The sequence below is a fragment of the Alosa sapidissima genome, chromosome 8 (assembly GCF_018492685.1).
Source record: "Alosa sapidissima isolate fAloSap1 chromosome 8, fAloSap1.pri, whole genome shotgun sequence".
NCBI classification, from domain to species: domain Eukaryota; kingdom Metazoa; phylum Chordata; class Actinopteri; order Clupeiformes; family Clupeidae; genus Alosa; species Alosa sapidissima.
Genome location: NC_055964.1, coordinates 14,328,146 through 14,348,938, shown reverse-complemented (window position 1 = coordinate 14,348,938; position 20,793 = coordinate 14,328,146). Strand labels below are relative to the sequence as shown.

The window sequence follows — 20,793 nt, the reverse complement described above, 5'->3', positions numbered from 1 at the left end:
TCTCAGGTCCAACACATCACGCACTTTGCTCAAAACAGCCTACTGCTGTGGTGGTTTATCTGTGTGCATAGGTGACCAGGGAGATAGACAAGGGAGAGAGAGAGAGAGAGAGAGAGAGAGAGAGAGAGAGAGAGAGAAGATAGGATTTGTGTCGGTGATATTGTACACACCAGCTCAGTGTTCTGAACCAGGGGAGCTCGTAGGAATGGTAAACTCTGTAGCCAATGTGGATGATTTCCTGGAAGCACTTGATTTGCACGCTCATGACCTACAGGATACAAAGAGTTTTAGAACTGTTAGAAACAACCCACAAAACATGCTTTTCATTCATTGCTCTTTCACATGAAAATTATGTCTACTCAAAAGATGACTATTCAAAAGATGTTTCCTCATGGCATATGCAAGGTATGAATTGACCAGTCCTTCGGCAATATAGTCCCTACACTCGATGATCTCGCTATGTTGCTGGCTAGAATAACTCTGAAGTTAAGAGGGTCACTGGGTCCTGTGTAGGAAGTATCACTGATTTGTTTTTGGCTCTGATACCGAAGCATCGCATGGTCAGTGAATTCCCCAGGAACGTCTCTTCCTCTCCCTCCCTCTCCCTCCCTCTCCCCCTCTCCCCCTCTCCCTCTACGAACATGAGCCAAGGGAGAGAGCTTGTTAAAAATAGCCTGCTCAGGTTGCTATGTGAGAGCTCGAGGAAAAAAAAACAGAGGTAGTTTGAATACAAGTTAAGCTGAGCAGAGGGGGGAGACAACAACAGAGAAAGCCTGTGTGTGCACTTACCACCACTATAAGCATAATGGGCCCCAGGTAAATGATGAGGAAAAAGCCTGAGATCATTGTTAATGATAAAATCCCTCGTATCCACCAGTTCTTCCATCTGTTGAGAAACACACACACACACACACACACACACACACACACACACACACACACACACACACACACACACACACACACACACACACACACACACAAAGTTAAAAGACTGTTACACAGGATTAACTGTAAAATGACAATTTTTTTGTAATTTAGGAGAGTTTTTAAGACTCAAAAAAGAGGTACTAGCTCCCAAACTAATTGTGTGATACAATGGGACTTTTGTCATAACTATGAGAGGCTATGTGAAAAATCACAACCTCACGGGTAGGGGTTGAGATGACACCAGAAGGGATTTCAAAAGCACATACACAAACCGATTTTCCATATTTCTCTCCCTCTCTTTCTCTCACAAACCACAAACACACACACACACACACACGCAAAATGCAAACAGCGGGTGGTAATTTGTCAATGGGAGGTGCAGAGTCATGGCAAAAACCTCCACAACAGCGCGTGTCCTTTCAGCACAGGCCAGCTCCATGGGCCCCACAGTCGCAGCAAATCCCAACCATAAAGCAGCAAAGCCCATGCGGATTAGAGCCGCCATGGCGGAGATCCCCTCTAATCCCACCCCCATGCCATCCACACCAGCACCCTATTGGTCAAGCTCCTGCTCATCTGCATAGCTAATAACCACACACAGCATCGTTGTCTAGAAAATCTACCGAGAGAGAGAGAGAGAGAGAGAGAGAGAGAGAGAGAGAGAGAGAGTAGTTCACTGTTTGTAGCTTACGCCATAAAGATGCTTTTGCCAGTTGGTAAATAACCATAAATAGGCTCCATGACTGGACACTAATAATGAGTAACGGGCCATTCATGGAGTTAATGGCAAGGTGATCAGGCTGTAATAAGAGCCTGTGGCCTCTCTCTGGCGTGGGGACTGGAGCTGTTAATAGATACTCTCTGAATGGGGGGCCAGATGGCTGGTGTTTCTTAAGGAAAACCCTGTTTGAGTATAAATACCACTGGGAACTACTGGCACGCTCCTCCTTGTCAGTGAGGTATTTGCCAACACACTAGCTGGAATGAAGGAAGTGTGAGGTGCATTGTGATACACACAAACATAAACAATACACACACACACACACACACACACACACTGGCACGCTCCTCTTCGTCAGTGAGGTAGTCGCCAAACTACTATCTGGGATGAAGGCAGTGTGAGGTGCATTGTGAGGGACGGTTCTTGATACGGCATATTACCATTTATGCAAAAGTTATCTACGGCACATGCTCTGCTGCGACGACACACAGTCAGTCAATGTTCCATCTGCGTGTATTTTACATGTCTATATACAAAACCACATCAGCGCAGGTGTAGTCACTGTCACACAACTAAACACCGTCACAACAACTAAATGCTCTGTGCCTTTTGTTCATGGTGGAGTTGTTTCTGATCCTAGTTTATCCTACTACAAAGCTACAGTATCATCTCTCCATAAGGACCTTTTTTCCCTTCCTGGGAATATGAGAAATAAACACTCAACACACACCATAACTCTGGCATGCAAGTACAGTGAGTACACATGACGGTATACTGTAGAATACACCAAACATCGGATAGTTGGCCACATAGATAGAACATAGGTAGTAGACAGAGATGGTATAGATAGAACATACGGCAGGTAGTAGATAGAGATGGTATAGATAGAACATAGGTAGTAGACAGAGATGGTATAGATAGAACATAGGTATAGAGAAGGCATAGACAGGACATAGGTAGTAGGGTAGTAGATAGAGATGGTATAGATAGAACATAGGTAAAGAAGAAATGGTATAGATATAGAGATGGTATAGATAGAACATAGGTATAGAAAAGGTATAGACAGGACATAGGTAGTAGGGTAGTAGATAGAGATGGTATAGATAGAACATAGGTATAGAAATGGTATAGATATAGAGATGGTATAGATAGAACATAGGTATAGAGATGGTATAAATAGAACATAGGTATAGAAAATGGTATAGATATAGAGATGGTATAGATAGAACATAGGTATAGAAATGGTATAGATAGAACAGTAGATAGAGATGGTATAGGTAGAACATAGGTATAGAAATGGTATAGATATAGTGAGTGATGGTATAGATAGAACAGTAGATAGAGATGGTATAGACAGAACAGAGGTAGTAGAGAGAGATGGTATATATAGAACATAGGTATAGAGATGGTATAGACAGAACATGCGTATAGAGATGGTATAGATAGAACATAGGTATAGAGAGAGATGGTAAAGATCCAGCGTTGGTAAATGTGATGCTGTTGGGTGTCCTACCTGGACGACAGGCCCCCCAGGGCCTTGTTGAGACACTGTGGAGTGTTGTCTACGGAGGGGGGCACGTCTGGAGTGTCAGCCTTGGAGTCGCCCTCCCCATCCCCTTCTCCCTCTGCACCCAAACCCAGTCTGTCTTCTCCATCTGTCTCCTGCAGCACACACACACACACACACAAATATGAATACTCATGTAGGAGCACAACACACACTCACACACATACACATAAATAGGCATGCTCATTGCACACATATGAGCACAAACACACACACAAACAATACACACAAACAATACACACACAAACAATACACACACACACACACACATAAATATGTATACACACATATGAGCACAATCACACATACACACACACACTGAAATGCACACAAGCACACACACACACACACTAACATGGAAGAGACACACTATTCCATGTTTGAAACATGTCTCAAGGACATTAATTATTGCCACACATAAGAACGAGCCGCCTGAGTCTTCTGACAGCTTGACCTCAGCCAGAGACAAAAACATGTTTAGGCTGTCAGTCTGTGTGTGTGTGTGTGTGTGTCTGTGTGTGTGTGTGTCTGTGTGTGTGCGTGTGTGGTTGGGAAGGACTGCGTGTAAGTCTAGAACCCGTCGAGCCGAATGAAATCAGGCACATTGCTCAAGAGCCTCAGCACAGCGTTGAAAGATGACCCTGAACTTATGTCATTCTCCTACTTCAGCACTGCAATGACCCTTATGTGCGAAGACCACACTTAGTCTCTAGGGAACAGGTCACTTACGCTTACAAAGATGGACATTATACAACGGAAATGAAGGACCAAAGGGATGGATGGGAGTTCAGTGCTGTGTCAACTGTTAAAGAGTACAACAGTACACAGAAAATTACTTTTTCAAAGATGTTTTCGATGACAACTAAGTCTGGCATGTGATCTTGAGTTCAGAAATTCATTTTGATGGTATTTTGTAATGGGACATTCAGCTGTCCTTCCCATAAGCCATCTAGGCTGTTCTGTGGTCTGTGTTAGACCAACCAGTGGGAAGTTTTAAAAGCTTTCTTTCATATATTGTACTTTGTATAAATGTATGTGACAAATAAATATATTGAATCTTGAATCATGACGTCACCGATAATAGTCAAAAGATATTAGCATGCTAGGAAGGTTTTCTCAATGCAATGCAATGCAGCTATTGCAGTAGCTGAGTAAATGTGTAATGTAAGAGCCTGCAAGCTCTATGGTTCTTTTTTGCCTGCTATGACGTGCTGTTTGTAGAAACATCAGCACTGATTTTACAGCCAAATGCAGAGGTAGACAACATCCACTGCACACACACAGACATACACACACAGTGTGTGTGTGTGTGTGTGTGTGCGTGTGTGTGTGTGTGTGCGTGTGTGTGTGTCTCTCTCACTCACAATCTTTCTCTCTCACACACACACTCTCACACATAATGAGCTTATTATAGGGCACTTTAAAGCAAACTGCATGTAAATGTTAGGCAAATACCAGATGAAAAAAAAAAAAAAAATCAATGTCATCGAAAGTTCGCTACCACGGTATATAGTAGGGCAAAGTTCAAAGCTACTGACAAGAGGGAGGGAACAACAACACAGACCAGGAAGTGAAGAAGAGGGGAGAAGAGAAGAGAGCGAGATGATATGAGGGGATGGGAAACGAGAGAAGAGGAATAAAGAGATCAGACTAGAATAGAATAGAATACAATACAATACAATACAATACAATACAATAGAATACAATAGAATAGAATAGAATGTAGAATAGTATAGAATAGAATAGAATAGAGAATAGTATAGAATAGAATGTAGAATAGTATAGAATAGAATAGAATAAAATACAATAGAATAGAATAGAATAGAATGTAGAATATAATAAAATAGAATAGAATAAAATAGAATAAAATAGAATAGAATAAAATAGAATAGAACACCTTGGTGAAGTGGTGCGTGGAGGGAGGAGAGGGGAGCAGGACTGAAGGAGTGAGTGGAGGAGGAGAGGGGAGCAGGACTGAAGGAATGAGTGGAGGAGGAGAGGGGAGCAGGACTGAAGGAGTGAGTGGAGGAGGAGAGCCGTTATTTTCCTTCTCTGTCCTGCTCCCTCACGCCTCTGAGCAGATGATGCATCAGCAGAAAGAGAATGCTGCCATAAAGCTGAGATGACACGGTGGAGGGGGCCCCAGTTTACAGCCCATCAGTTCCCTGAATGAAGGCTTTGTGTGGGCCTGGCCCTGGGCCTGACACACACTTGAGAAACCACCATGAGAAACTGGGGGGGGGGAATGGTCATTTTCATGCCCATTTCTAGTTACTGTAAAGCGAACATGCTTCTGGGAACTGATTTTGGCTGCTATTACAATGCTCAACCTTCTATGAAGTAATATAATGAATTGCATGCGAGAACTGTTGCAGATGTGAGAGCAACAATTAGTCCATGTGCTGGGTCAAAATTACCACTCAACCACAAAGTCAAACCAATGACCCAAATGCATGGTAAAAATAGGGCTGTATAGCAATGGCCCAGCTTACTGACCCAATCAACCAAACCATCTGCCTAGGGAAAATATTTTTAGAAAGAATTATATTCTGTTCAGAAGAAAACAAAAGATGTCCAGATCTTGGTGTGCTCAATTCGCCGAGTGCGGCTATGTCATCCCCACACTTAAAATATCAACTTCCTCAAAGGTCTGCTATGCTAACACCTGTTAAACACACCTACCTACTGATATCATATCATGCACTCTTTGGTGTTTACTGTGTCTTTACTGCTTTGATTGATACCTGTCTTATGACGGCCCCTGTTGCCAAGTGGCCTGGACTACGCACACAGGCGATACGCTAAGCTCTGCTGCCATGGAGGCCAGTGTGCTCAGAAAGACACACGTGGTTGTGATGATTACGCTTTAATTAATCGGCTAATCTGAGCAAATCCACCAGAGAGACCCTGCCAGGAAAGCAGTGATGTCACACACGTACACACACACACACACACACACACACAGCAAAGACACTCTCATTCATACACACATACACACACACACACACACACACACACACACACACACACAGAAAGAGAGATAGGCATATGCAGCACAAAAACTGGGATGCAGGGGATGGTCAACATACCAACCTTTGTAATAGAAAAGCTGCCATGCACTTCTAGATGGCCGATGACCAAAACAAGCAAACAGACAAACAAACACACACTCTCCTAGACCTAGCAGATCAGCAATACGTCTTTTTCTATTTAATTGTAGAAAACTTTTTTTATTAAATCAGTTCCTTGACGTGTATGTAATTCGATGAGACAACTCAGGCTGTTACTGAGCCCCCTGCATGAAAGCCCACTAAGTGGGCACTAAGTGTCCAGCATGTTGCCACCAAGTGCTTGGTGTTTCCGATCTCCTTTTACGTGACAGCAGCACTAACCACTCGGCTATCTCCTCTCAGCGGCTCTGGAGTAGTAGAGTCTGTCGACACTGGTGGTCAGGGTGCCGTTCACCACATGCACTACTGTGCAAAGACTGATCTGATGTGAGAACAAAACTGACTTGTCATTTCTCTGTAGTTATCATGCTTGTAACACATAACAACTGTGATTTCAGGAAATGCTTGGCCCTGGCTGACTGTATTAGTAGAGAAAGAGCCAGAAGGCCCTGCTCACCTTGGTGGGGGATTGCAGCGGCCATCTACCCCCCACCCCCACCACACATACACACTAACACACACATACACTATCAACACTCACACACACATACATACACACCAAAAACGTTCGTCTGGACTTCTGTTTGCGGTTGAAAAAGCTCTGGCGGTCACCAGCGCCGGTCATCCGGCACACTCCTGCCCTTTCATGGGCTTCTTGTTCTCCCCCAAAACCCCAAAGCCCTGGCTAAATAAGGCAGGCACGCAGCAGTCCAGAGACGAGGCCCAGAAACCGGCCAAAAAAAGACAAAAAGACTCCAAGCAGACGAGGGAAAAACGTGTAAAAAAGGTCAGGGCTTAGGGTCTGAAGCTTTAATTAGCTCTGATGGGGAGGTAATTGGGAGCGAGGCAGGCTTCAAGGCGGGTGTAAGGGACAGTGTGTGTGTGTGTGTGTGTGTGTGTGTGTATTCTTGTCCCTATGCGGGGTTCAGCTCGAACCCAATGGTAAGAGTAGCCTGCCTTTAAGTTTTTAATGAAGGGGATAGTTAGGATGGCAACAGCCCTGTCCTCCTGATGGAAATGTACCGCTGACCCTAGCTTGAGTGTGTGTGAGAGAGAGAGAGAGAGAGAGAGAGAGAGAGAGAGAGAGAGAGAAGAGAGAGAGATTGTGTGTGTGTGTGTGCGTGTAGGTTCATATGTGCACCCACACCAATGAGGGAGATGTAAACACACCCAGTAGCGCGCACATGCACACGGACACACACGGACACACACACACACACACAAACACACCCATCTTGTTTGTCAGTGTCTAGTCATCAAACTCATCATCATAGGGATTTGGTGAATCATGGTAATTTAAGAATGCAGCAATGTCTCTGGGTGATGACACTGGACAACAGCAGATGCATTCCCTCTTCTCCCTTGCCTAATCCCTACACAAACAAGCACACAGACACACAGACACACAAACACACACAAGCACACACACACACATACACACAGACACACACGTAACAACACACACTAAAAATGAGCAAAAACAGGGCCAGCGATGACTCATATTTTCCAAGGCAGAGGGTATGTCATCTTCTGACAGGCTGTGTTGCAGAATGTGTCATGAACTACAGTACCCTTAGCTCATAGTCAACAACACAGACTTACACCGTAGCACCCATTACCCTCACAAACACTGACGACAACCACACGCTCAGTCCCACCTTGCAGTCAGGGTATATTTTTAGTGCCTTGGCTATATGTGGATATAGTGGATTAATTTCACATCAAGCCTGGGAAATCAAAAGAGTGACATTTGTTTAACATTTTGAAGACAAAATGTTGAAAGATCATCAATATTTGGCTGGTCTATATTGTTCTCTCATTCTCTCTCTCTCTCTCTCTCTCTCTCTCTCTGCCCTGTTGCAGGTGTAATAGATTCCCCCTCTGGAGCTGTGTGTGTATGTGTGCGTGTGTGTGTGTGTGTGTGTGTGTGTGTGTGTGTGTGTGTGTGCGTGTGTGTGTAAGGTGAGAAATGTGCCGGGGTGTCTCCCCCAGTCATCACTTCTACAGGAAGCAGTTTGCTCTTACTGTTGCCACTTTCACAACACACCACCACACACAACGCCAATGACCTTGGTTACAAAAACGAAACAAAGAACATAGAAATCTGTTTGGGATGAGACAGATTCAGGGCTTGTCCCTCTGAGCTTGGTGCTGGTTTGAGTGCCTACGCCCACACTGTGTAGGCTGCTTTTAGGACTGTGCAGCAATGCTCTCAGGTGCTCTTGGGGGTGAGAGATGAACCTGACTGAAGCCAGGCTGGATGGAAAGGTCAAGCCTGCTGTGACCCCCAAGGTCGACTGTGCTGAGCTGAAAGGTCACGGCTCTGCAGGTCGATGAAGGACAATGGGACAGCGAGCACAAGAACTGGGCTTTTAGCCTGCTAAACACATAGAATGCACAGAAGCACACACAAATGCCTCCTTGGTTAACTACAGGGCAGTAGCTAGGGATGCATGTTATTATCGATAGGACTTCGGTATCGGCAGATAATAGCTTAAAATTTGTATTATTGACATTTCTGCAGATATTCCTTGCAGATAAATAGGATGACTATTAAAAAGGATGACTGTTGAAAAAGTCATGTCAAGTGTTATTTTTTGTACATCTACATTTAGGATACAAACATCTACATGTAGGATAGAATGAATGACAATGTAAGTATGCCTACATCTGCAACAAGTAGGCAAAATAAGAAGAAATGCTTCTCTCTGAAAAGTATAGATTTACAATCAACAGGGTAGTAGCGCTGCTGCTGTTCTCTCTCTCTCCCTCTCTCTCTCCCACACACACACACACACACACACACTGAACACGACACATCCACTAAACACAACACACAATGGGAGATTCCTTCCGGCTCAGAGAGCAGAGAGGCGATGCCCTCTGGGGTCTCAGCTGGCAGTCCACCATCAGAGCAGCTGGCAGGCCTGATTACGGCTACTGGTGCCGCCGCTTGCCCACTAGATCAACCTATGTAAAAGCACCTATGTGTCTGTGGTAACTTAGGCTCAGGCCTAAGTGTGTGTGTGTGTGTGTGTGTGTGTGTGTGTGTGTGTGTGTGTGTGTGTGTGTGTGTGTGTGTGTGTGTGTGTGTGTGTGTGTACAGTGTAGTGTAGTGTAGGGGGTTGGGAGTGGATAAGCAGGCAGCCTGGCTGGGTGATCAGATGCTCCATAAATGAGACTAGGCTAATCTCCTCCCTGAGGAGAGAACCTGTCCTGCCCCACCCTGAGCTGGCTTTGCGTTCACACACACACACACACACACACACACACACTCCCATAGTGGTATGCGTACACATGGATGTTTACGTGGACTGTACACACTCTGAACTGACTGAACACACAAGTTAAGGCAGTTAATGTGCCTACAAATATCCTACGCACACACAAACACAACCCATTCACAAGCACGCCCAACACATTCTTAAAAAAGAAGTCAATGCCCTGATCACTTCAGTCTACTCATGATGCTTTATTCTAATTTACAACCACGTGCTGCAGTGCCGGCACAATGCCCCATAAATCAGCTCTGCTGTTCTACTGGTTTATGGCGCTGCAATGACCTGGTCAGTAATGTGGCAGGACCGGACGGAAGCTGGTCCTGACGGCGGTCACAGCCTCTCTTTAACGGCAGTGTCACGGGGAGGCGGCCAGGGCCGAAGAGGCTGATTAGCGTGGTGGTTCACAAATCGCTCACTCGGTTAAATGGAACTTCATGCCTTCCCCAGTGGAAAGCTAGCTCAGGCACACGCCGAATGGCTCAGGTTAAAAAATACACACACCAGTATGTGTGCGCGGGCACAAACAAACAAACAAACACACACACAAACACACACACACACACACACACACACACACACACAGGTAAATGAGTTATGCAGTAGGCTATTCACACGTCGTTATCACCATAGGTTTTGCCTGATTAATGTGGCAAAATGGAGCCATTAATAATAGAGCAGAGAAGAAGAGCAGGTAATAAAGGAGACCTGGATGCTGCTGAGATCGCAGTTACCTTTGGATTTAATTATTATGAAGTAATAACACTGCTTATTTGGACCAATAATAACATATCATTTCCCATTCAAAGAATTTTTACATGCCTTTTCTATATCCATGTGTGCTGTTCAGCATTTTTTGTAACTCCTTCCTGTTTGTGGTTAGCATGCATGATCCCCATTTTTAACTGGTAGTTTTACTGATCTTCTGTTATATTTCAATGCATCCAGTCTCTGCATGACTAAGGACAAGACGCAGACGCTTCAGACACAGCACTGAAACCTGTTTCTTTACAAACAAGCTCTTGTCTCTTATGCCTTCATCCCCTGGCCACCCTTTCAATACTAGGACCCAGGGGACCTTGATGAGCTACACCAGGGGAGACAAAGGTGAGACGTGCTTCAGGTGTTCATGGATGGACGGTGTGAATGAGGTAGCAAGGAGGGGAAGGGAATAAAACCCAGTTTTCTCTCTCTCACACGCTCACACTCACAACACACACACACACACACACACACACACACACACACACACACACACACACACACACACACACACACACACACTTCCAACTGTCTTTCATTCACTTCAATGACTCAATTTCCTGAATACAAATAAGTGTAGACAGTAACCTTGTGTTGAGGTGAATGCCTGTGCCATCACCCATAACCTGCACTGGGTACCTTCAAATGAAACCCTTTTCATTAACAAAGACAGCAAATACCATGAACAGGAGACAGCAGTGCAACCTGTGAGGTGCTTGAGGTGCTGAGGGTAAAACAGAGTAAAACCTGTGCTACAACTGCTAATCTCAGTTTTATTATTATACTTTGCACAGTATGGACTGTGGTCCTACACACACCAAACATCCCTCTGGGTAAAGGCTCACACTTATTATCCATGGCAGCCTCCTCTGGCTTCATCCATGAGTAAACTAATTTGCGGTGATTCTGGGAAAAAAAGCAGCATATTATATTTTCATGAGGTCCCCGTGGACATAAGCCCACTTTCTCTCTCCCACCCTCTCCCTCTCTCTAACTTTGCTTTTCGTGATGGCTGCACAGCACACACAAAGTCATTTAGAAAGTCACAAGCCTTCAGACCCTGCAGTCACATTGCCCGGGTCCCCTATGGCCTCCTGCTATTTGGGAACTCTTGTCACAAGTGGTAACCTAGGCCTACTTAATTAAAATGTTGATTAAGCATGAAAGGGGTTTGTTTGTGTACAGCAGAAGGCTGCAGATGTGGGCCAATGCCTCCCCGGCTCTCTCTCTCCCTCTCCTTCTCTCGTTCTATAAAGAGGTTCACTTCTCATCTGAAGAGGCCTCCAGTATAGCTACTGCTGCTGTTTGGTCAGATTAAACACAACGAGGCAGCAGCAAATGATTCTTAACAATGGCTGATGCACTGAGGCATTCTGTTGGAATAATGCACATGAATAAACATGCTCAGTGGTCTACAAGAAGGAAATTAAACCACAAAATAACTGTATCAGCCCTATGGTCTACCCTCGGCAGGAGCTGTAATGTAATTTAAAATAGATGCCTGATGAATTGGCTGCCAATGCTGGTCAGTAGCAAGACCACTACTGCTAAAGCCAAATACGAGTCTCTAAATCCTAGCTTCTTATTAAAATGGTATTTCAACCTAAATGTGGTCTGCTCAGCACCTATTGAAAGCTTTGGTTATCAAAACCTATGTTGTCAAAGTCAGCTGTGTAGCACTGACAAGTTCAGAAATCTGTACAGTAGGATCTTACAGTACTCTTTGTACTGTAGCACTCTAGTAAGTAATCTTCAGAAAAAGTTAAAATAACTACATTAAATGCAAACATCATGCTGCATGGATTTGTGACAAATTAGGGCCTATAACAATGAAAGACGTTTCAGTGGGGTTGTGGGTGTTTTGAGGCAGTGTTAAACAAGGAATTCTCGGTATGCTATGCTGTGAGGTTTGTCATCCACATCTTGACACGAATTTAACGTAACCCTAAAATAAACACATGCTATAAAAATGAATCGGACTAGACAGCCCATTGTCCACACTGAATGAGTGCTCTGCATGGGTTTGTTTATTTACGTCTTCAGGAGCAATCGTACATTCTGATCATTGATTCTGAAAATCAAATACTTTCAGTCCATCCTTAACAAACTAGTGAATGCTATGCCATTCAATTAGTGCCATAGTTTACACAAACACGAATTAGTCATCACCCAACTAAACGCTACTGTAGGTGTCAGATGACCTGCATAGCTAATTATTAGTCTGGGCTAGGTTGAAAGTAGGTATGCCGTTCGGTTGTTATTTTGCAAGGAAGGCAACCTTCCACCTGCGGCAGCACGTCATCAGTATGATGAACAGGCAAGACAAGTTCTGTCCGCGTCATGGTCCAAAAGCTTCAGTATCACGATTAAAAAATATGAATGACTGTTGGTTGAAATGGGCGACAGGCGGATGGTTCCACTGACCTGACACTGGCTAACCAACGTTAGCGTAATGCACAGCTTATGCTAGCTTTGCTATGGCCAGGACGAGTATTGACATAAATAGCTTATCACTGCTGAACTAAGTTACTGTGAGTGCACAAGGACATTTCACAATTATGCGAAATAGAACCGACGGCACTGTATATTCTAACCACCTTTTGTTCACTCCAGAAAAAATGACAACTCTGAGCTACTGTTAACATTTCGTGACACAATAACTTAGTAGCTACTGTGGTACAACAGTTAGCCTAGCCTCGCGAATACGAGAACTGGATGGAGCGTCCTTTACTGTGCGCTACGTCTGTTCAGATCAGTCGCCTATCAAGCCAAGATTCGGTCCAGAATTAGAATTGCGGTATTCGTACCTTGTCACTGATGTTTTCTGTGCTGTCAGGGTCTCCGCCTCCTCCCCTCTTTCGCAGCTCCGTCATTTCTTCACTGTTTCACTCACAATACATGGAAAACTCCAAAGCAACACAAGCTGGTTTTGAAATAAATGTCAGTCGTCGTAATCCGCCCAAATTTAACTTGTGACTTATCTAAATGAGCAGTCAGACCGCCTGCCAATTGAAAACGCCTAATTAACGCGTTAAGATAGCCCTCCAGTCATCCGCCAAGATAATGCGTGCATTTGTTTATACCCGCAGTTCTTGGGTTGTCTAGTTGGTGCTGCGGTGGGCAAGCAGCCTATCCTTCTCTCTCCCTCGTTCTGACTCAACCGAGAGCAGCAGGCAGCGAAACACGGCTCCGCTCTGCGGTGACAGGCGCCACAGCGACACTCCCGCGGAGGGAGGAGGGAGGGAGGGAGGCACAATAATGGGAGGGAGGCATGGTAAGGGACGGAGAATTGTTGATAAGGATTTATTGGTTTCAGCATTATCACCATTGCACTGCAGTTACAATGGGCTACTACGGACTAGGTCTATCCTGCATATGGGCCTGCCTGTCGACGTTGTTTTATTTACACGTGATAGATTCGAATATTTAATGCCTCTTAGTCTTAGAGACACTAAACTATCTAAACTAAACACTTTGTCTACCACATTGTTCAAGTCGCACCCCCTTACAGCATTAAAGAGTTTAAACCACACATTTGGAAAGCAAACAAACAAAAAGCTACTGAAAAAATATCGGTAGGCGGCTAACATAATTGATTTTATCATGATGTAATTCCAGAGTTGTATCAAAAACTAAGTTATTTTCCTACATACCAACACTGACCAGCAAGAGGAGCAGTCTCATGGTTTTCATTAGGTACACATCAGTGATATGATTTCTGTTCCTATATTAGCAGTTAGTCGTGTATCCCATGATAGGCTAGGCCTACTGTCAGTAATTTCCTGTACAACAATTCCCTCTTCCTTTCACTACTTATTAACAATAGTTTGCGCCTGATGGTGATTATAATAGTGTGTGTGTGTGTGTGTGTGTTTGATTAACAGTTTTTACAAGAAAACAAAAGGCAAAGCTTTCGGTGGAAAACAGCAAGGATTTAATCAAAAATTAAATTAAAAAAAAGAAAATCAAAAAATGAGTACCAGATCTATTGCATTATCAGTAACATGTTTTAGGGGTTATTTCTAAGAATTTTCTTGCAGCTGTACTTAAACACAAATATACAATGAACATTCATCTACCACAGATTGCACACTAGACACCGTAGTAATGCAGTCTAACACGAGACCACCGAAAATGAAAAAAGAACCCCCTATGTGGATTTGATCCGGTCTTGTAAGTCCCCAAGCGGAGTACAAAAGTCAGCTGAGAGACAAGGCTCTTCCATCTCGGTTCTTTATGCAGTTGCACATACACATCTCTCTCTGGGTGCAGAACTACTTAGATAATGCCAGTAACATGAGCCACAGGAAAACAAAAGGAGAAAACTAAAAACATGAAATCATAATTCGTAATGCCAAACATGTACAATGCACTGACACATAAAGTCAGCTGTGTTAGACATGCAACAAGTAACCAAACTTGCTGAAATTACAAGAATTCATAATTCAGAATAACAATTTAAAAAAAGAGAAAAAGTATAATTGCATAAATACTCTGTACAGTTTGTCTCTCACTGGAAAGAAACGCACCCTTTAAAATGATAGCCCGCTAACATAAAAAAAAGAAATGCATTCAATAAAATATGATTTCCTTGACATTTTTGTACACGTGAAGGTGCAAAAACAGTTCAGATTGATATAGCCACCTGGCTTTGAAGCTGCTTGCAAACAGCAAGCCTTAACAGCTCGATGTTATGATTGCACTCTAGATACAGTACATTAATGTGTAAGGATATCGTCATTACCTATTTGAATAATAACGATCATAGCAATGATGATAATAACAGTGAGTGCATATCATATGGCAGATCTTAGGGAGAACGTTTTCTGTGTATTGACAGTGAACCTACTGCACTTGTGTAACAGCTCATTAAAGTGATGTGTGTGTCAGACGTGTCAAGAGGGACATAAAGAAAAAGGGAAAAAAAGAAAGAAAGAATCTTTCTAGTTATTAAAGCAGCACTTCTGTTTGGTATTGCCCACAGTACCACCAACAAAGGACACTCTATTGAGGGAGGGAGGAGAATTTGACATATCGACAGGCAGGCAACAGGAAAAAATAGATTTAATTGACAACGTTATGTCTCGTATGTAACCATGACGAGACACTAAAGTGAAATGCGTGAGATCCCTTTTCTAATGGCATGACATATCAGTCAAGTTACATGCTACAAGTGTGACTTCTAAGCAAGGAAATTTCCCATCATGCAATATTTTCAGAAATAATTCCACATAATCTATTGCTTATATGACTGGACAGCAGTATCTACACTAGGGTTCAATGACTTGTTGTTGCACTGGACTTGGTCTCTGACAAGGACCCACTAGTCCCTGGCATCACTGAACAGAAAGGGAAATGGGGGAAGAAAGTATAACACTGAGCAATGTTGACTGTGATTAAAAAAATCCAGTTCTAAATTAATTAGAGGAGAAATTAACAAAAACAATCTTCCATGTAAAAATCCCTTGTTAGCCTAGAAGCAAAGCTCTGACCTATACTACCCAGTTGTCTGGTGAAATATAATGAAACATTTAGAGGACCCAAGAAAAAACAAACAAACAAAATCACATCTCATACTCTACATACACATGATCACCGATCCTTTTCCCTCTTTGTGTATTGTTACAGACACATGATATTCATCTCACTGCACAGTGTCACACATGTAGCGTCTTGACAATATCAGGTATGCTATGATATACAACATACAAACAATGATTCTTAAAAAATACATACATACAGAACATACATACATACATATATTATTCAGTCACTGTTGATTAATGGCTTGGGAACTAAAAGTGGCGCACAAGGACAACAAAATGTGGTTCTGAAAAACATGGTTCTACAAATAGACCTTTCAAATACATGACACGGAGTGATGAACCAGCAGTTTGGCAAATGAAGTTCGGAAACTTGTGACTGCGATTTCCATTGGAATGGCAACTGTGTGATACTGTGGGCAACACATCGAAACAAACAAAAAACTTTGTAAACAAAAGTAGTAAGTATTTGCATAACTAGACACGCTAGTAATGTCAACCCACAAACATTTATAACATTCATCGTCCCCAATATTATCCCCACTGGGACCTCTGTGACTAGTGACACTGGCTAAAACACAATCTTTTTTTGTTTTGTGTTTTTTTTTTTCTTTTTGTATTTGTTTTAACACCAGGAGTGGCTTGTTATAATGCAATGTTACAGGCAATGACTGTGTTTTTATTTCCTTTCAATAATTCATTTTTTTCTCAGTTTTTCCTGTTCTAGTTAAAAAGGCCATTGTAATTATTTACACTATTAACAGGTGTTTCTCACTTTGCGAGGCATACCGCACAGGACATCTAAAATCTAAAACGTGACCACATGGAAAAACAAGGATTCTTAAAGGACAACTCGTTGACCGCAACAGAATCAGATAATAATACAAAAAAAAAAAAAGCCCACAAAGCCCAATCACTGCCTTTCTTAAACTTCCTCATATACATGACACGCTGAATGTCACTAATCCCCTCTTGTTCTACATTGGTACTGTCCACATGGTCGCTCACACACACACACACACACAGATAAGGGGGGGGCAGGCCAGAGCGTGCTGGCTGGCAGGTCCTGGACGAGGGGATAGTTGGCCATGAGTGACGGGTGATGGGGCGTGACGAGAGAAAGGATGAGGAAGAGGCGGGGAGACATGGAAGAGGAGGCAGCCGAGGGGACGTCTAGTTCTTGCAGCCGTCCTCGGAGTTGCGCTCGTGTTGCAGGTTGTAGTAACAGTTCTGGCACACACGCACCGGGGACGAGATCTTCAGCCGCTTGATCTCTGACTGGAAGCGGCTGCACCTAGGGAGGGGAGGGAGGAAGAGACAGCAGGCATGAGGCCCTGGACTGCAGCTGACACATCGCCTCACCTACTCAACTTCTGCTTCAATGCTCAAGCATTAGCACACTTCAATGTCGAGATTACTTCAACATTGACTTGGGAGCATTAGGACATAAATCTTTTATTAAAAAAAAATAAAAAAATAAGTGCCACCGGTCTTTGTGTAATACATTTGGGAACAGCAATTTGATATACACACCACTGGTCAGATTGTGCATCCTTTGCCTGTGTTAATTCCCAAAGCAGAAGTGTTTACTAGTATTATTGACCTTTCATCTGCTTTATACTTGCGTTTAACTGACTTATGTCCAGCTCACATAACGTGTAAAAAAAACCCTGCCCATCGAGTAATGCATTTTGCTTACACTGCTGCATTGGATAGTTTCATTGCCCAAATACAGCAAGTGCAATTCGGACAGATGTATACTAGACACCACAGATTGCTGGCTTTGCTGCACAATATCTGGGGGTGGAGGAGAGAGAGAGCACTCATCATCTCTAGACAGCAGCCTTGTCTGGGCTGGATCAGGGCCAGACGAGGGCCGGAGCAAGCTGCAATTTATGAGGGGGGGGGGGGGGGTCGCTACAGTTCCTACTGCTAGTCCAGCACTACTGCCTTTGCTGGCATACTGCTTTTCTTGCATCAGCAGCACTCCAGGTCTAGACAATCACATTTCCTCAACTACAGCCCAAGCACTACATCACCACCTCTCCTGTGGGCAATTCCAACTCCAGACTAAAGCTGCACTTTATCCTACTGCTTTACTATAGCACCTCCACATGGACTGAATTCAGACAATAGATGCTTATACATGTATGCTTGCACACTAAACACAATAAGCAGCACAGGACATTACCTCTGTTTTACTACTAGAAACAGTACATATTTACCTCTGTTTTAGCTCCCGTACTAGAGAGTACAAGCCACATACTAACACACCAGAACGCTACTTTTTCTACCCTTGCTACAAGAGCTGACTGTTATACCTGAACCGCGGGTTATGGTATGCACTAGACTAGACTAATAGGCCCTGTTTCATACGACTTCCCCTTGGCTGTCCACCTGGGGGTGGAATACTAGCCTTCCAGGCCTCAGGCGGCCCAGCTCTGTGAATGGCTCAAGAGGAGTTTGTTGGAGAGCGGGTGAAACAGAGTCCTGCTAGACTACTCATCACAAAGCCAGTCCTACATTTCCCAGGAGTCAAGCAGACCTGATGCTTTTCCAAGGGATGAGGAACTTTTGGCTCCATGGCACGGATCCTGGGTTGTGTAAGCATCTTCAGTGATGGATGAATAGAAAATGATGAGAATGCCTTTAATTATTAAAAAAACAACAGAATCTAGTCTCTATAGCCGTGTACTTGGGGCATGATGAGGGCACCAGAAATGAGGACTAGACCTTTAATATGTCCTAGAGCATCACATGCTGGGGCAACATGTGTATGTTTCTTTTTGTATAATGGTACATATAGCTGAAGGATTTGAATCATGATTAATTCATAACACCTACTTTGCTCTACTTGCTTACCCTCATTCAAAGTACATACCGGTAGTATAAATGTTAGTCTACCACATAATTGATTAATGCATGTTTCTTACTTCTGGCAGAAGAGCTGTCCGCAGTTTCTGCAGTGGTGGCGTCTCTCGGTGAGGGAGAAGCGGACGGTGCAGCCGGAGCAGCTGTCCACCTGCTCGTCCTTCACCCAGTGGTCGGCGGCCGAGCGGCCTGGCTGCTCGCTCACCGACCAGCTGAAGACGCGCCCGCGCCCGTCACCCACCAGGATCTTGCTGTGGTCCCTGAGCAGCGCGAGGAGGAGGAGGAAGAAAGAGAGGAGGAAGATGAGAGCGCACATAATCACATATGTACACACACGAGGCCTATGTCTTCACATACACATACACACACACAGAGGCATTAGCATGTGAGCACCCATGTGTATACCTCATCTAGAGTTCACATGCATCCCCAGGACAGAGAAGACGATCACACATACACACACACACGCACGCACGCACAGACACACACACTCTCTCCAGGAACTTGCTGTAGATGACAGCTCACACAAATGCCCTTACACCCCCACCCACTCACATAACTGCTGGACAACATGCAACCTCTCTATCTCTCTCTCTCACACACACGTACGTACACACACACACACACACACACACACACACACAGAGAGACAGAGGGGCAGATGGAGCTGTTAGTCATCAGGTGAGTGTGGTCCTGGTCCTGTCGTGAGCAGATGCTGCTGCAGAGCTCGTGGCGTGGCAGTGGCAGCCTCCTCCAGCCAGCGTGACAATTTAATAAATACACACCAGAGTGATGGATGCCCTTGGAGCAAAATCACATTTACACGCGGTCCCCGAGGACATTTGGTTTATGCCGTCACTCTGTTTCTCACACACACACACTCTCACTCACTCACAGTCACTCTCAATTAGTCACTCACAATTCTCAAACAAGAATAAGTCTGTCCTCACCCGTGCCATACTCATCACCCATACTTAACTAGATACCAAAAGCACATTTAACACAGAGAGAGACACTGGGATTCTATTCTTCTTAACATCTCCATATCTCTCTGGTCTCACACACACACACAGACACAGACACACACACCACTTACTTTGAGATGGCGAGCGCAGTGATCTCCGCCGGGTGGGCATTGTCCTTGCGGTCGAAGGCGGTGTGCATAGTGAGCTTGCTCCGGAACACCAGCTGTCGCTCCCATCTGTAGCCTGTCGTCAGAGGACACACAGAGAAAGAGCGCAGCGGCTACCGGTCAGATACCAAACAAGCGCTGGCACGCGCACACACAAGCAGCTCCCACCCATTGCACTCTCAGCACCACCACAACACTCAACCCATGAGCACAACGGCACACACACACACACACATAGTAATATAGTCGTACAGAAGAGCTCAAACTCAATACCTCCGCATTCATTCACTCTCAGGTCGATTATTTACCTGTTTATTCATTCAGTTACACTTTACTTGACAGTATCGACATAAGACGCAACTGGCTGGCGCAACTGGCTGGGGCACCTGCACTGTACTGTACGCCGGTCATTTCCGGATCCCACCCCGACTCTCTCCCACTCACTTCCTGTCATTCTCTACTGTCCTGTCACATTAAAGGCATAAAAAGCCCAAAAATATACTTTAAAAAAAAAGTGACATGACACTGTCATGAACATGTCATGAACATGTCATAAACAAGTCATAAAGGTTTATGACATAACGCTTCTGTTATTAAGTGACATTCGGTTTTTGTCATAACAAGTTAGAGTTAGGATTAGGGTTAGGGTTCATGTGTCATGACAGTGTCATGTGTTCATGACAGTGTCATGGCACTCTTGTGTCCATACTGTCAAGTAAAGTGTTACCGTTTATTTTATATATATATTGTCTACCTGTGGATGCTTTTCATCACATGAATATAACAATATAACAAAAACAAAATGAGTCTTGTGAACTC

General features: G+C 44.0%; 2 protein-coding genes across 11 annotated transcripts in view; both read right to left on the bottom strand.

Annotated features, from left to right (window-relative positions):
• The window catches only part of cds1 (CDP-diacylglycerol synthase (phosphatidate cytidylyltransferase) 1), a 25,867-nt gene extending 12,261 nt beyond the window's left edge, over positions 1 to 13,606 (bottom strand). Inside the window, exons 1-4 of the mRNA XM_042101308.1 lie at positions 13,236 to 13,606; positions 3,165 to 3,313; positions 790 to 886; positions 171 to 268 (exon numbers count right to left, since the gene is read on the bottom strand). Of these exons, the coding sequence (XP_041957242.1) occupies positions 171 to 268; positions 790 to 886; positions 3,165 to 3,313; positions 13,236 to 13,301 (410 nt within the window). The 5' untranslated portion in view covers positions 13,302 to 13,606. The remainder of the gene's footprint in view (positions 1 to 170; positions 269 to 789; positions 887 to 3,164; positions 3,314 to 13,235) is intronic.
• A 733-nt stretch (positions 13,607 to 14,339) lies between these two features.
• wdfy3 (WD repeat and FYVE domain containing 3) overlaps positions 14,340 to 20,793 on the bottom strand; it is a 103,813-nt gene continuing 97,359 nt past the window's right edge. For all 10 annotated transcript variants that reach the window (XM_042099944.1, XM_042099940.1, XM_042099945.1 and 7 more), the window contains 3 exons: positions 19,939 to 20,050; positions 18,905 to 19,102; positions 14,340 to 17,265 (listed from right to left, as the gene is read on the bottom strand). In XM_042099944.1, coding sequence (XP_041955878.1) covers positions 17,145 to 17,265; positions 18,905 to 19,102; positions 19,939 to 20,050 — 431 coding nt within the window. In that variant the 3' untranslated portion in view covers positions 14,340 to 17,144. The remainder of the gene's footprint in view (positions 17,266 to 18,904; positions 19,103 to 19,938; positions 20,051 to 20,793) is intronic.